This window comes from Sorex fumeus, unplaced genomic scaffold (assembly GCF_029834395.1).
Source record: "Sorex fumeus unplaced genomic scaffold, SorFum_2.1 ptg000044l, whole genome shotgun sequence".
NCBI classification, from domain to species: domain Eukaryota; kingdom Metazoa; phylum Chordata; class Mammalia; order Eulipotyphla; family Soricidae; genus Sorex; species Sorex fumeus.
Window position 1 is genome coordinate 41,109,377 of NW_026606101.1, and position 15,856 is coordinate 41,125,232.

The following is a 15,856-nucleotide window of genomic DNA, read 5'->3' on the forward strand; positions in this document are numbered from 1 at the left end:
CCTGTGGGATTAGAACAAAACTACCATGTACTTTTGTTATTGTTAGGTAGGTGAGGTGAGATTAGAAATTGATTCTAAGATGCGGTAAAATTCATGGATATTATGCAATTATAAAATTAAAAGGTTTATTTCTTTACTGAAAGAAGTGTATTTGTACTTTATTTCTTCAAAGATGACAGTATTTTATGAAGAGTAAAAGTACAAACTGATTGTTTAAAATAAAAGCCAACACTACTCATGTATATGATTATAAAATTGCTATTCTTGTTTACCTTCAATTTCAGGCAAGTCTAAGGGCATATTCTGGTAATGCTTTGGGAGGGTCATTATTAAATCCTTTCCCATTCATCATTTTTAATTCAGGAAATATTTTAGACCTTGCTTGGGTATCTCATTATGAAGTTACAAGCATGTTTATTTTCCTGTCGTTGGTGAATTTAGAGAGCAACTGCTGTACTAGAGAGAGTTTTCTTTAAAGAAAATTTGTAGATTTGGGAAATCTTTTTAGTTAAATGCTTTTTTAAAATTTTTGCACGTAATTTGTCCTGACTCTTTTCTTTGTCTTGGAGCTCAGCATTGTAAGCCGTGCTTCTCCGCCCGCGCATCACAGCTCTGGTGTGGGTCCTGCGCATTAACTCCCCGGTCTGACTTGCAGTGGTGCTTCAAGCCAGCTAATCCCACCAGTTCTCTTTGGCTGCCACATGTTTGCTTGTGCTCCTTAATTTTTCTGTGTGTTTTCAAGGGTCTTCCTGTCCAGACCGCTGGAATTAGTTAATACTACTTAACTTTCTAATTACAATAGAGACTTTCCCAAAGGGAGAGTTAAGAAAATAAGTCCTGGACTTTTTGTTTGTATGATTTTGTTGGTTGGTTGATTAGCTCTAAGTCCATAGGGGCCTTGGTGGTTGGTATTCACTGTGTTTATAAAATCTTTGTATATATATATATATATATATATATATATATATATATATGCAATCCTAGATTGAGTTGCATATCTAGATCCATGTTGAAAATAGCTTTGTAATAAAATTAATTCTATTAGGTTAATTTCCTAAAGACCAAAGTTAATGTCTTATATCTACAGTTTGTGTATCTGGGGTTTTTCTGATTGTTTTTTCTGGGCTTGTATATCCCATTGTTATATATATTTCTTAAATAGAAACTTGAAAGTGCAACTTTAGAGCCATTGTTTCTTAATTTTTGCTCCTGGCATTTTCTCACCTTCTCTTACTGAATTGTCTCATAGTGTTTGAACTAAATTCCTTATTTGAGAAGTTGTTACCTCAAGATGAGTTTAGTTGGACTCTGCATTATGTTAGGGCTTGTCTGTAATGTTGAGAAAGCAGATAATAGAGGTTGTTAAAATGTTTTAAATATTTCTAGGAACCTTTGAGAGTACCTAGCTGTGGCTAGGTGATTGTTTTTTTGTTTTTCTACTTGTGGTTCTGTAAATAATTCTGTATGTTTAACCCCTAACTTTGAATAGAACTGAGCTACCTCTCCCTTAATCTTCCTCATCCTGCTTTTTCATCTACCATGTAATGTACTCGAATGTCATCGTTTTACCTCCAGATGAAAGCTTGATTTTCATAGTGTTGGATCTACTGCATGCCAGTATTCTCAAAGCCCAAATTTATTTGTTTTGAAGAATGTTTCTTAAACTCTCAATGTTCACCTTGTTGGGAATTGTGCAAGGGATAGAATGTTCAATTTCTTTTGAGGGCCTTGTGGGGTGGGTTGGAGCACAACCAAGCACTGTCAGTGGGTCAGTCTTGGCTCTGTGCTCAAGGATCACAGATGATGGTGGAACCGGGGTTGTCATGTGCAAGACAGATGCCCTAACGCCTGTTAGGTGCCCCTCGAAAGTTTCATTTCTTTAAGGAGAATTCTTAAAATGGGAATATTTGTTGTTGGACTAATACAATAAAAACAAATTGGCTGACCTAGGTTTGATCTCCAGCACCCCATGTGGTTCCCTAGCCCACCGGGAGTGATTTTGAGTATGGAGCCAAGAGTAATCCTTAGTACCGTTGGGTATAGCACCAAACAAAGATAATCCCCAAAAGGTGAATGTTTGCATAGATTTTTTTTTTGGGGGCCTTTTTGGGTCACACCCGGCAATGTACAGGGGTCACTCCTGGCAGTGCTCAGGGGACATTGTGGTATGCTGGGAATTGAACTCGAGTCAGCCGCATGCAAGGCAGACGCCCCACCCGCTGTGCCATCACTCCAGCCCCCCCGATTGCATAGATTTTTTTTTTCAATGTAACTATTACTGCAGTGTTCAAGAGGCTTATAGTTGCAAACAGGTAACTGGAAGTTAGAAACTTGAAGGAAGAAGAATGTATAAAATATTAATAATAGACTTGATGGTTGAAAATTGCAGGTTTTTAATTTACTGCTTCACATGATATGTGACTGGTTATTCTCTTCAGATCGATTGTCAAAGGCACTTAAAGTTTTATAAACTTTTTAAAGTATATTTAAAATGTCAGGTATATAAATTGTGCAAATATATCAGTTTGCATTGGTATGCTCACAGTGTTAATTATGGGGAAGATAAAGTTAAAAATGAAACATTGTTTTTTGGAGTTGTTTTCTTTGTGAAATATGCTGACACTCTCAAATAATCGTACTTAAAATAGCAATTCTAAAGATAAATCTTGAAGTGAATTGCATTCAGAATTCTATTGAGACTTTGTAATAGTATTTTCTTCTTAGTAGTAGTGTTTGATGGGATAGAGCTGTATCCTATCTCAGTAGGAGAGCCTAACTTTGTATGTATGGCACCCTGGTTTCAATTCCTGGTGCTCCCCTCCCCACCCACTTTGTGATACAAATACACTCTTTGTGGTTCACCTACACACCCCACTATCATATGTACCTTCATCTTAAATTTTTTTGTGTGCAGGGACAGGTGGTTGGATCACACCTGGCAGTGCTCAGGGCTGTTTCTGACTCTGCTTAGGGATTGCTCCTGGTGGTGCTCAGGAGGCCATATGTGGTTCTGGGGATTGAACTGGGGTTCACCTTATGTAAGACAAGCACCATATTCTCTCTTCAGCCCTTGGTCTCTCCTCTCCTCACTTGTTCCCCTTCCCTCCTCTCCCGCTTCCCTCTCATCTCCCTTCTTCCCCTCCCTTCTCCCCTTTCTCCTTATGGGCTGGGGGAATTTGTTGGATTAACCCATTTGTGGGATTGAACCATAATCATCATGTGCAAAACAAGTGTCTGACCCATTGCACTGCTTCTCTGGCCCCTGGACAACTTATTTAGTCCATAGGCTGGCTCTTTTCTCTGTTTTTTGCTTTTTGGGTCACACCCAGCAATGCTCAGGGGTTATTCCTGGCTTTGCACTCAGGAATTACTCCTGGCGGTGCTTGGGGGACCATATGAGATGCCGGGGATTGAACCTGGGTCGGCCATGTGTAAGGCAAATGCCCTACCCAGCTGGCTCTTTTCTTAATTTACCTCTTTTCTAACGGTGCTTCTATCTCACTGTTACTTTTCTCTCTTCCCCTGATTAGCTTTGCAGTTCCTTTTGTTTCTGTTTGTGGGATTTGTTAGAATGATCTTTTATCTTTTTGCTCCTTTATTATTGTTATATTTTATTATAATATTTTCTTTATTTTGGTGTTCTACCTTTAAAAATTATTTGAGTCAAATAAGCCCAGGGACAACGGAAGAAATTTAGGATGGGTCTGAATAAAAAGTGATCCCGTTTGATCTTTGCCTAATAGGTATCTTCCTGGCCTCTGGTTTCACTTTTAAGACATGTGCTCAGGTTTCGAGTGATGTTACCACATAGAAAAAGTGCAGTTGAACTGAGATTTTGCTTTTGTTTTTAGTAAAAAGCAATAGTTGTTAGTCTTACTTGGGGAGCAAACTGAAATATTAAAAGTTCTCAGCCAGTGATAACCAACCAGTTTTAGGCGAGAGTAGGTAAGTCTTCAAATTCTCAAAGTTTCAAGGGAAAAGGATATGTTAAATTTTTGAAATCATAGTGTCCTTTGTCCCTTCAGTAGGGCCCTCAAACTTATTTTTAGATACTTCTTTTCTGTCTTCTAGTAGTTGGACCTTGCTAAATATATAGACCACTCTGTTAATTATAGTCCTGGGGGGATGTAGGGGAATCTTGGAGACTATTTTTCTATTAGCTTGAAATCTTTTTTTCCTTCAGAACATCAGCATGAATAATGGAGTTTTTAAAAACAATTTTATTGAGCACACACTTGTTAAGTAAAGGGATATATTTTCCTGAATGGTCTTTTGTAACAGTACCATGTCTTCCAGGAGAAATCATCTCCATGACCCTGAGACTATTTTTTTCTTGCTTTATTTTTTAAAAAAAAAATAATTTTTCCCTCTCCACCTTATATAAACGCTGTGGTTGACAAAGTTGTTTGATGATTTGTTAAAGATGTTTAATATACCAACACAAATCTCACCACCATTGCATCTTCTCACCACCATTGTCCCCAATTTTCCCAACCACCCCTTAAACCTGTCCAGATAGCAGGCCCTTGGTAATTTATTTTATATTTCTTATTATAATTTGCTAAAAGAGTGATCAAAAAATGTTTTCCTCAGAAGAAAGCGAGGATGTATATCTTACCATGGAGCTGCTAAGCCTTTGTATAAAAGATTACTAAGATATTGTTAGCGGTTAAGCCTACTGTGTTTTGTTAATTAAGATTGGATGCCTTCTATATTACATCCTATTCAATCTTGTGTGCTACTTTTGGTTTATCAGTGTTGTAGAGTTTGAGGTGTCACAAGGCCTCGAATGTAGCCCCACACTCCAGGAAGTCCAAAATTTTTACTGGGGTGATACAGCTGGAGTTAAATTTTTAACTGGGTGGCTGTGTGTGTGTGTGTATGTATGTATGTATGTATACCAGGACTTCTGGAAATACAGGGAGATGGGGGAGATGTGTGTGCGTGTGTGTGTATGTACATGTATGTGTACTTGTGTCCCAGGACTTCCAGTACAGGGAGATCGGGGGGAGGTGGCCCATTCCCGACTGCTTGGAAGCCTGGAGATTTCAGTCACAAAATCCACATACCTGAATTTTTCAACAGATTGATTTCTGGATGAGGCTCCACCCGAATAGTGGAGTTCTTGGGAGCTTGGCACCTTGGTTTTTTGCTTCATTTTTTTAAGTTCCAGCTCTTTCTTTGTATGACTTGCAGGGCTTCTTGAGCTTTTACCAGAATGTGATTTTCATTCCCGATTTCTAACACTTTTACTTGTTCAACATTCCTACCTCAAACATACGTTGATGGTTTTTCCTAGACTGTAATTACTTTGCATCTGTTCTTTTCCTCTGCTCTCCTATAGTCTTCTGCTAGCAGGTTCATTCTAGTTGCATCTTTGATCAGTTATAATTCCTGTCAACATTTTTTTTTGTTGTTTTTTCGGCCATACTCTGGGTGCCTAGGACTTGCTTCTGGCTCTGCACTCAGAGATCAGACCTGGGCTGGTCATGTACAAAGCAAATGCCCTACCTGTTGTACAATCTCTCCAGCCCTAATCCCTTAAAACTTGAGGTGGCTTCACTTTGTGGTCAGAGCAAGCCATTTACAACAGTAACCCAGTTTGACCAGCCTCTTATTGCTCCTTCTAATCATCGGCCTTTTCGCACTAATTCGGTCCTCAGTAGAGTTTTGACCTACCTAGGAACCGAACCTCAAGAACTTAAAGCTTCTGTTGCATGTGAACAATCAGTTTGTGTTCTCTATTGAGAATGGTACTAGTTAATCTTAAATGGGAATATATTCACTTAATATCTCGAGAACATAGTCATCCAGGTAACATTTTTGTAGGACTGATTTCTCTCCTGTGTCTTCGCTGGCAAAAGGTTGCTCCAAATGAACTGGCCTCCAACCAGACCCATTTTTGTGTTTGTGTCCCGTTTATTTCCTCTGTTGTTCTATAACCCATTCTGTCCCACATTAACAATTTTCTTAAGCCTTACAACAAATTCTGTTTCCTAGGGTCATAGATGTTTTCCTTGTGTCCTAGTGTAAATATTCCTTTCTGCCTTCCCCATATCCTGGTGTGGTTAGCCAACACTCAGAGATGCTTGTGGAAATTGGAAGCATTCAAAGCTTTTGATTTGGCATTTGTTTCTGTTGTTATCTGGCCCACCACCTGATTAAGCATTCATATTTAATAACATATAAATTGTGTTATAAACATTGCTATCTCTCTTTTTGAAGGGGACACAGGTTTTTTGCCTGGTCTGTGTTCATACACATTCCTACCCTAATACCTGTGCGTAGTGGACACTTAGAGTCTGTTTGGTAGCCTGTTGGGAAGTCCTACTGACACACAGGCATCTGCTTTGAAACTCTTGTCAAAAGGCCTTTTTTTTCCCTTTTAAGTCTGTTTTCTCTTTATGTTGTATCTGCAAAGCCCTAAAGGAAGCCCAAATACTTAATTTCTGTTTTCTCACTTAAACTTTCAACATTGCCTGTTACCCTTTGCCCTGCCCTTTGCTGCCTTGATCAGTAGAGGATATTTGAAGTAAAGGCCGTTGGTAGAGAAGGCAAAGTTGTAAGAGAAACATTGCATAAATGAAGTGTTGCTCAGTGATTATTGAGCTCATGGCATTTTTATTATCAATGAACCTGGATTTTGTGTACTTAAAATATACATACAATTAATCAGAGGGCTTAGCTCAGTGGGCTGGAAGGCATGCAGGAGGTTCCCTTGTGTGATCCCTCCTTTGCCTGGACCTTGCCTCCACCCTGAGCACTGAACCAGAAGCTGAGCATTGTTGGGTGTGTGAAGTTTTAAAATCAAAACAGACTAACCAAATCCAGGAATGAAACAGTAGTTAGATGCTTTCCTCCCGTACTGTGTTTGATCCCCAGTTACACATACATATTTACCCATTTCATTTTCTCGCCACCCACCCCCACCACACACATAATACACATAATGTTAAATTCTGTAATAAAAATATCTTAAAGTGGCAGTATGTGAAGAGAAAAAGTCATGTAAAATGGCAACCAGATCATTCTGCCTATGTAATTGGTAGTCATTGGAGGAATTTTAGAACATACAGTTTACCAATAAGAGGATTGCAGAGAACATTTCACTGATAACCTTTTGATGAATAGTGTTTAGTCAGTTATATGTATTTTTTCCAGGTCATTATGAACTTTTTAAGAATCTCAGTTGAGGATATTTAGGAATGACCTTAAGTTCTTCTCAGTATCCACTGTTATTTATACATTTAGAATTTATAGCTTTTCAGCAATAAGACTACTAAGAAGAGGACATCCATAACTATAAACCTGGCACATGATCAGTCCTAGACATTACTGATGCAGAAGTCAGTACACTTAGCTTTAGGAATGGTCACATGCCCATACATACTAACACCACCACAAACACCCCAAAAGTTGTTTGATGTAGCTTAAAACTTACGTACTTATTCTGGGCTTTTAAGTAAAACATTTTATTTGGAGGCTTTTAGGAAGGAGGAGAGGGGGAGAGAGGAGCGTGTCCGAGAGAGAATGTGGCTTCTCCCAGGACACAGACAGCCCCAGTTCACGTCTCAAGAGGAAGGGCGGGTGCCGTGTGTGCTTGGCCATGGAGGCACAGGCACATGGGCTCACGTAGCACATGTGCGAGCTTCCATTGTTCAAGGTGGCTTTTATAGGGTTTCTCCAGTCTGCCTCACATGTGGCTGCTTCACCTTTGTGTAGCTTGTGGGAAACAGAACAAGATACCAGGTTCAAATTGGGCAAGCGTTTTGTTCCACAGATTATTAGGGTTTGTTTTTTATTTTGCGAATGTTTTTGTTGGTGTTTGCCTCTTTATTGCTAATCTTCCCTAAGACGCTCGAAGAAGAGTATCTGAACAGAATAAAAGATTTAAGACTTTTTTATTCTTTTTTTCCTTTTTGAGCCACACCTCATGGTGCTCTGAGTTTACTTCTGGCTCTGCACTCAGGAATCATTCCTGGCAGTGTTTAGGGGCCCTTTTGGAATGCCGGGGATTGAACCTGGGTCAGCATGTACAAGGCAAAGCACCCTTTCTGCTGTACTGTGTATCCTGCCCTCTAAAACAATTTTTGTTATTTTTACAGCAATTTAGCAGAACTTTTCATTGTTTTTAGAGAAGAATTTATTGCTTGAATATGAAAAATGGTTATTTTACATGGTAGTTAAGCCAAGCTAATACAATAAAATCTTAAAGTGTGTATTCTTCTCTTCTAGTATTAATTTTAAAGACCCACAGTTTGCTGAAGATTTCATTTTTAAAGCTGTAATGCTTCCCGGAGCAAGGTAAAATTGCAGTTAGAAAATACACTTTATTTGAGATTGTTTTGTGTGAATGATGTTCACCTGTATAACTGTGTATTGTGTTTTCAAATGGTTAGAAAACCAGCACCAGTTCTGAAACCTGGTGATTGGGAGAAATCCAGCAATGGACGGCAGTGGAAGCCCCAACTGGGCTTTAATCGAGATCGGCGGCCTGTGCACCTGGACCAGGCAGCATTTAGGACCTTGGGGTGAGTGGTGGGACTCTATCCTCTGTTTCTCTCACTGCTGTATCCATTGCATGGATGCTGCAGAGAGTAAGACACCAGTCAGGCACAGTTATTTTGAAGATATTTTAATGAATCTGATATGTTTGTGCTTTCCTTTAGATTTTAAAAAAAATGCACTTGTTTTATTGGTATTATACTGTTTTATGTGTTGCTTGAGAATTCCAGTATTTCCTCCTCAGGTTTTACTTACTTCTTTATAGTTAAAGAAAACAATACTTTCTTCTTTCAGAATTTCTCAGAAATTCTGTTTTTGTTTGATTTTGATTTTGGGCTATACCCAGTTTCCCTTAGGACTACTCCTTGCCCTGAGCTCAGGGCTCACTCCTGGAGGGCTTAGAGGACCATACAAGGTACTGAGGGTTGAGTCTAGTTTGGAGGTATGGAAGGGAAGCACCATATCCGCTGTGCAATCTTTCTAGCCTCAGCTCTCAGAAATATTTTGGTTTTGTTTTTGGATCACATCCAGTGATTCTCAGGGATTACTCCTGGGTCTGCTCTCAGGAATTACCCCTGGTGGTACATGGGGAACCATATGGGATGCCGGGGATCAAACCTGGGTCAGCCATATGCAAGGCAAGCACATTACCTGCTGAATTATCTGGTTCCTCCCTTAGAAATCTTAACCCGTTTGATGTATATCAGGAGAGTGTTTCAGTTGCTAACCAGCATAACAGTTCACAAAGTCACCAATCTCTTAGGACTTTTATGCTTAATATTATTGGTTGGATTTGCATTTCTTCATGATGCTAAATCATGTTCATTGGTCATTTGTGTTTTTTCTGTCAGTTTTTGTTTTTTTTTTTTGTTTTGTCCTTTGCACCTATTAGTTATTCGATTCTACTTTTCCTACCATAGAGAAGCAGCTTTGAAACAGTAGCAGGTAAATCTGGGATAAAAATAGAGACAGTAAAAAAATCCACTTCTGAAATGTTCATACAAAAAAATAGCAATAGATCAGAGAAAATATTAATGAGTTATTGTAATTAATGATAACTCATAAGCAGGTATCTCCAATTTATAGGATATCTTTAAGATTCAAAATGGGAGGGCCAAAGAGACAGTCCAGCGGGTAGGACATATGGCCAACTTGGGTCCATCCCCATCATTACCCCAAGCAGGCACCACTGACTATACTCCTCTCCCCAGGCCCTTCCCCCAAAGAAATTTTTTTCAGGATTGCATATCAGCAGTAGATCACAGTTATCATCTTATAAGGGATAGTATTGCATAATAGTTAAGAATATGGGCTTTAGATTCTAAATGTCTGGATTCAGATCCTCCCAGTTCAGTTTTTTCTGGTTTTTTTTTTGTTTGTTTGTTTTGTTTGTTCCTCCGCCCTTTTCTTCTTTCATCATTTTTTTAAAAAATTGGCTTATTTTGATACACATGGGTTCTGCAGCATAGAATTTTAGAGCTGTAGTGGGGTTGAAGGTGGGGAATTCTCGCCTCATGTGTTCAGGGCCTGGGGGTCAGTCACAGTGGTGCGGGGGACACACAGTGCTTGGGATGGAGCCTGTATAAAAAGGGTCTGCTCCATCTGTTTACTTGTTTTTCTGGCCCTCAGAGCTTCACACCTCTGTGTACATTGTGCCTTACAACTGAATGTGCAATTAAGACTCTGCACTCACTGTCAAACTTCCATTGCCATCACACCATTTATGTGTTTATTTATTTTTTAATTTTTATTTGTGAGACACCATGAGGTACAGTTGTAGACTTACAAATTTTGTGCTTGAGTTTCAATTATGCAATGATCAAATACCCATCCCTCCACCAGTGCCCATTTCCCACCACCACGGATCCCAGTATCCCTCCCACCCCCCATTCCCCCTATCCCACCCTGCCTCTCTGGCAGGGCATTCCCCTCTGTTCTCTCTCTCCTTTTGGGTGTTGTGGTTTGCAAAAGAGGCATTGAGTGGCAATCATGTTTGGTCTATAGTCTACTTTCAGCATGCTTCTCCCATCCTGGGAGGATCCTCCCAACACCCTTTATTTGGTGCTCCCTTCTCTATCTGAGCTGACTTTTCCCCTAGCATATGTGGCTGGCCGCCAAGCCATGGAGCAAAATTCCTGGTACTAATCTCGGCCATTCTTGGGTGTTAGTCTCCTATTTTGTTACTTTATGTTCCCTAGATGAATGCAATCTTTCTGTTTATCCCTCTTTTTCTGACTCATTTCGCTTAACATGATACTTTCCATGTAGTACCACTTGTATGTAAATTTCATGACTTCGTCTTTCCTAACCCCTACATAGTACTCCATTGTGTAAATGTACCAAAGTTTCTTTAACCAGTCATCTGTTCTTGGACACTCAGGTTTTTTCTAGATTCTGTCTATTGTAAAGAGTGCTGCAATGAACAAACAAGTGCAGATGTTACTTCGACTATACTATATTTATTTATTTTTTAAGTTTTATTTATTGAATCACCGTGAGAACAGTCACAAAGCCTTTCAGTTTGTCTCCGTCGTTGGTCATACAATGATCAAACACCCGTCTCTTCACCAGTGCACATTTTCCACCACCAAGAACCCCAGTATACCCCCTCTCCCATTGCCCCCCCCACCCCCTGTGTGGCAGATTTCCACTTTACTCTCTCTCTACGTAGATTACATTCAATATTAAGACAAAAGATCCAACATTATTACTTGGAATTTTCCCCAACATTCAGACCTGCCAAAGACATCATTAGATAATTTGTTTTCTATTGCTGATTATGAACAGCATATTATGTCGTGGACTGGAGCTATAGCACAGCGTTAGGGCATTTGCCTTACAAGTGGCCAACATGGCCGACCCGAGTTCGATTCCTCCGCCCCTCTCAGAGAGCCCAGCAAGCTAACGAGAATATCTCGCCCGCATGGCAGAGCCTGGCAAGCTACCCGTGACGTATTCGATATGCCAAACACAGTAACAACAAGTCTCACAATGGAGACATTACTGGGCCCGCTCGAGCAAATCAATGAACAACGGGAGGACCGTGACCGTGATGATGTCGTGTGGCCACAATAGTGGCCAGGCTATTTTGGATTTCTGATATTTTAGTAATACCCCTAGAGGGAAAACTGCCAAAAGCCCCTGGGTTCTGAGATTGGTTTGTGTGCCTCTGGGATCATGGTTGTTCAGGAGCCGGAGGAGGCATTTGTGGGTGGCAACCCAGGGCCTTGTCAGGGCGGGGAGGAGGTCCAGTTCCACCCCCACATCCCACAAGCCCTGCGTGCCTTGTTAATGCAGTCTCATACCTGGCTCTCCATTAGGCTCTAAAAGATGGAGGCCACCATGCTGCTGCCACAAGGGGGGACAGGCAGAGGGAGAAACACCCTTCCCCTCCGAGGGTGGCATAGCACTGTAGTTAAGTGTACAGTCCAGATGCATTATGGTTGGGCATAATGTTTTGCTCAGATTTTCCCACCACCATTCAAGCCTGCCTTCCAGGGACAGACGCTAGTTCATTTACTTTACATTGCTCACTTTGTGTATCAGGAAATGTCCAGCTTATTCGGCAGTGCTGTTCGGACAAATAGTCCTGGTGCCCGCATACTGGAGCCATGATTGTAGAATCTCATGGTTGCCGGGATTCCATCTGGAGAAGGCAGGAAGACAGCACCGTCTCACCATTTAAAACCCCTTACTGTTCCTTCTACTATTATACCTTACCTTTTGAGTCTAGGAGTTACTTTTGGGTTCATTGTCAATTTTTCTGTTTCAGTTATATTCCATATATGAATAAAGCCATCTGGTGATTCTTTCATTTCCTTATTTCAGATAGCAAAAATCACTTCAGGGCCCCTTTTTTTTTTAACCCCAAAAGACATGATTTTATATTTTTTTTAAATGCGCAGTAATGCCCATTATATCCCTAACATACCACAGGAGGGATAGTCATTAGTTTTTCCTCTCCCCCTTTTACATAGTGGTCACATTTTGGTCACAAACCTGGTCATATTTTGCGTGTTCTCTCTGTCCCTTCTCTCTGTCTCTTTCTCCCTCTCCTCCTCTCCTCCCTCTCCCTTCTCTCTCTCTCTGCCCTCTCTCTTCCCCTCCTCTTCTCCACCCCTCACCCCCCCCCCCCCAATTCGTTGTTGTCAGTTGTCAGGGATAGTTATAGTGGCCATACCAGGATCAATGCTCAATATGTCGAACAGTGCCAGCAAGACACGCTCTCCACCATTTAAGCCACAGCCCTAGCCCCAGAGTTTTTATTTTTCATAGTAAAAGAACTGCAAATTTAAAAATAGTCTTAAGTTATCATATTGCAGTATTTCTACTCTTTTGGAAACCACCTTAGAAGCCCCTCTAAATAGAATTCTGAGCTTGAAGATGATTTTACTTATTTATTATTATTTTGTTTATTTATTTATTTTTGCTTTTTCTTTCTTTTTCTTTTTTTTAAAGCGATGCACAGGGGTTACTCCTGGCTCTGCACACAGGAATTAACCCCTGGCGGTGCTCAGGGGACCATATGGGATGCTGGGAATCAAACCTAGGTTGGCCGCATGCAGGGCAAACCCCCTACACGCTGTGCTATTGCTCCAGTCCCTTGAAGATGATTTTAATTTGACTCAAATTACTATTTCTCAGAACTTATCCCTAGAAAATAATAGGAACTGCATAAAATTATATGTTTAGATACCTCTGTTGCATCATTCTTCATAATACTAATATTCATTGAGCGAAATGGTTTAGTGAAATTAGAGCCAACAATATAATAATATTACAGTGACACAAAAGATTCAGAGAATGTATAACACAACACGAAAAAAGCAAATTACATAGTGTATATAGTTATAATAATAACAGCATGGGTTGTTGAAGACAAAATATAATACAAGAGAAAGAAAAATATTTTTTTCTAAAGTAAGCATAGCAAATGAACTTTCGCTGTCAGTGTTACCATAGGGTATTGTTTTGAACTTTGTTAATTAGAGATCTTTTGAATTTATATTAGCTTTCTAGTTGTAAAGAGACAGCTATTAGCATTGTTAAATTTGTATCAACTGTAATTTGATGGTTCTAGCTGTATGATTTTTTTTTTTAATTGGGGATGTCTTTATAGCCATGTTATGCCAAGAGGCTCAGGAACTGGCGTGTATAGCAATGCTGCACCACCGCCTGCCACTTACCAAGGAAACTTATACAGGCCGCTGTTGAGAGGACAAGCCCAGATTCCAAAACTTATGTCAAGTAAGTTTTCGCTGATTGTTTATTTAATTTGTTTAATTAAATTGCACAATAATTATTGGTTTCTTATCATGCTTAAGGATTATTTCATCAGTGCAGGTACAGTTGAATTAAACTATTTAATTAAAATGGTATGCAACTGATCATTCAGGTGTTTTTATCTTTACTGGGTATATTTATAAAATAAATTGGATTTGTTATTATTATAAATTTGCTTCTGAATAAACACAGACATACATGGAATGAATTTCTATTTAGTCTCGAATACAGGGACCAGGTATGTCGCTCAGTGATAGTATTCATGCCTTGTGGTGTGGGAACCTAGGTTTGATTCCCTAGTACCACAAAGAAAATACATACAAGTGTTGAGGCAGTTAAATCAGTTGTCCAGTAGATACGCAGTTGCACCCACTTTAATTAAAGATGACAATAGTGCTTCTCTGTTTGGGGTTTTGCAGTGTTCTGGGTCTGATCATTCCTGGCGTGAGTGGAGCTTGACCTTTGGATGCCCACATGCAGAGCAAGCGCCCTGCCCACTGTACTGTCTCTGTCTCTTCCAATACCGCTGTCTTGATTCAAATTGCATGTTAGATAACAAAAAAGATATTTAAGTTGAAATAGGCTTATAAACTGTGGTTTCGTGAAAATCACTCTTTGAGCCAGAGTGATAGTACAGCAGGTTGGGTGTTTGTCTTGCACATAGCCCACCCAGGTTCGATCCTGGCATCCCATGTAGTCCCCAGCACCACCAGGAGTGACTCCTGAGTGCAGAGCGAGGAGTAACCCCTGTGTATCATTAGGTGTGACCCAAAAAGTCAAAGGGAAAAAAAAACATGATCTTTCCTAGACACCGTATCACTTGTTTTGTGGACCGAAGTGGCTCAGAAATGTTAACTATAAAAAATTATGGAGCCACTTTGACTTCAGTGCAAAAGGGGAGAAAAATGGTTGAATGTTAGATGTTGTAGATTTTTATATACCCATTTAAAAGTCATCTCCATTTTTATCTTTCAACTCCGTGCATGCTCTTTTATTAAGAATGTATAATATGTGCCGAGTTTCAACCTTTTTTGGGGGGGGGGTTGGGGGCCACACCTGGCAACACTCACTGAATCTTGGCTTCACGCTCAGAGATCACACCTAATGGGCTCAGCCTATGTCAGCCACATGCAAGGCAAATGCCTAACCTACTGTATTACTTTTCCAGTCTCTCAAATACTTTTTTAATGAACCCCCCCCCCCACCCCGGTTTCTCCTTTCCTGGTGGTCTTGGTTACTGTTCAACCAGAAATTTCAGCATAGGGACTGGTGGGGAGGTGGCATGCACAACTGGACAGCAAGATGCTGAGAACATTTGTTAAATCTATGTCTTATATTTAAACACTTTTCTAAGTGTGTGTGTATTGGCTTTGGGGTCCCACCCAACCATGCTCAGGGCTTACCACTGACCCTCTAGCTCCCTACTCAGGGGTCACTCTTGGTGATACTTGGGACCATATGTCGTGCCAGGGATTGAACCATGATTGGCCACATACAAAGCAGAGACCTTTATCCTCTGATCTGAGCTGTCCCTCCCCAGAATGGCTTCTGTTCTGTTCTGTTCTGTTCTGTGGGCCACACACAGACATGCTCAGAGTTTACTCCTATCTCTGCTTGTTAGTGATCACTCCTCAGCTCAGGTGACTCTCTGTGGCGCTGGAGGAGTGAAAAGTTTATAGAAATCACAATCAGCAAAAAAAAAAAAAAATAATAAAGTAGTATTTAAATGGAGATAATGGGATTTGGAATATTCTAGGCTAAGGTTAACAAATAATGACCATCAAGAGGTCCCCCACGTGATGCTGGGCCAGCACCACTGTGCAAGGCCCCCAAGTAGGGCTTCTCAGTTGCTTAATCTCAAAAATACTTATCTTAAAAACTGATTTTCTACCCAGACAGCTTAATGAGTTCATTTCATTTCAAAGTTCATTATTCTTTTCTGTATGTCAAGACACAGTCATGTCTTCTACAGATAATGAAAGTTATATTCACTTTCCAAGTTTTAAGACTTTTTAATCTTTTTGCTTAATAGCATTGGCTGGAACTTCTTGTACCACTTGTATTACTT

General features: G+C 40.1%; 1 protein-coding gene across 1 annotated transcript in view; it reads left to right on the top strand.

The window, feature by feature from the left end:
- The window catches only part of XRN2 (5'-3' exoribonuclease 2), a 90,235-nt gene that overhangs the window by 55,990 nt on the left and 18,389 nt on the right, over positions 1–15,856 (top strand). The window contains exons 25-27 of the mRNA XM_056121522.1: positions 8,236–8,304; positions 8,400–8,531; positions 13,625–13,752. Of these exons, the coding sequence (XP_055977497.1) occupies positions 8,236–8,304; positions 8,400–8,531; positions 13,625–13,752 (329 nt within the window). The remainder of the gene's footprint in view (positions 1–8,235; positions 8,305–8,399; positions 8,532–13,624; positions 13,753–15,856) is intronic.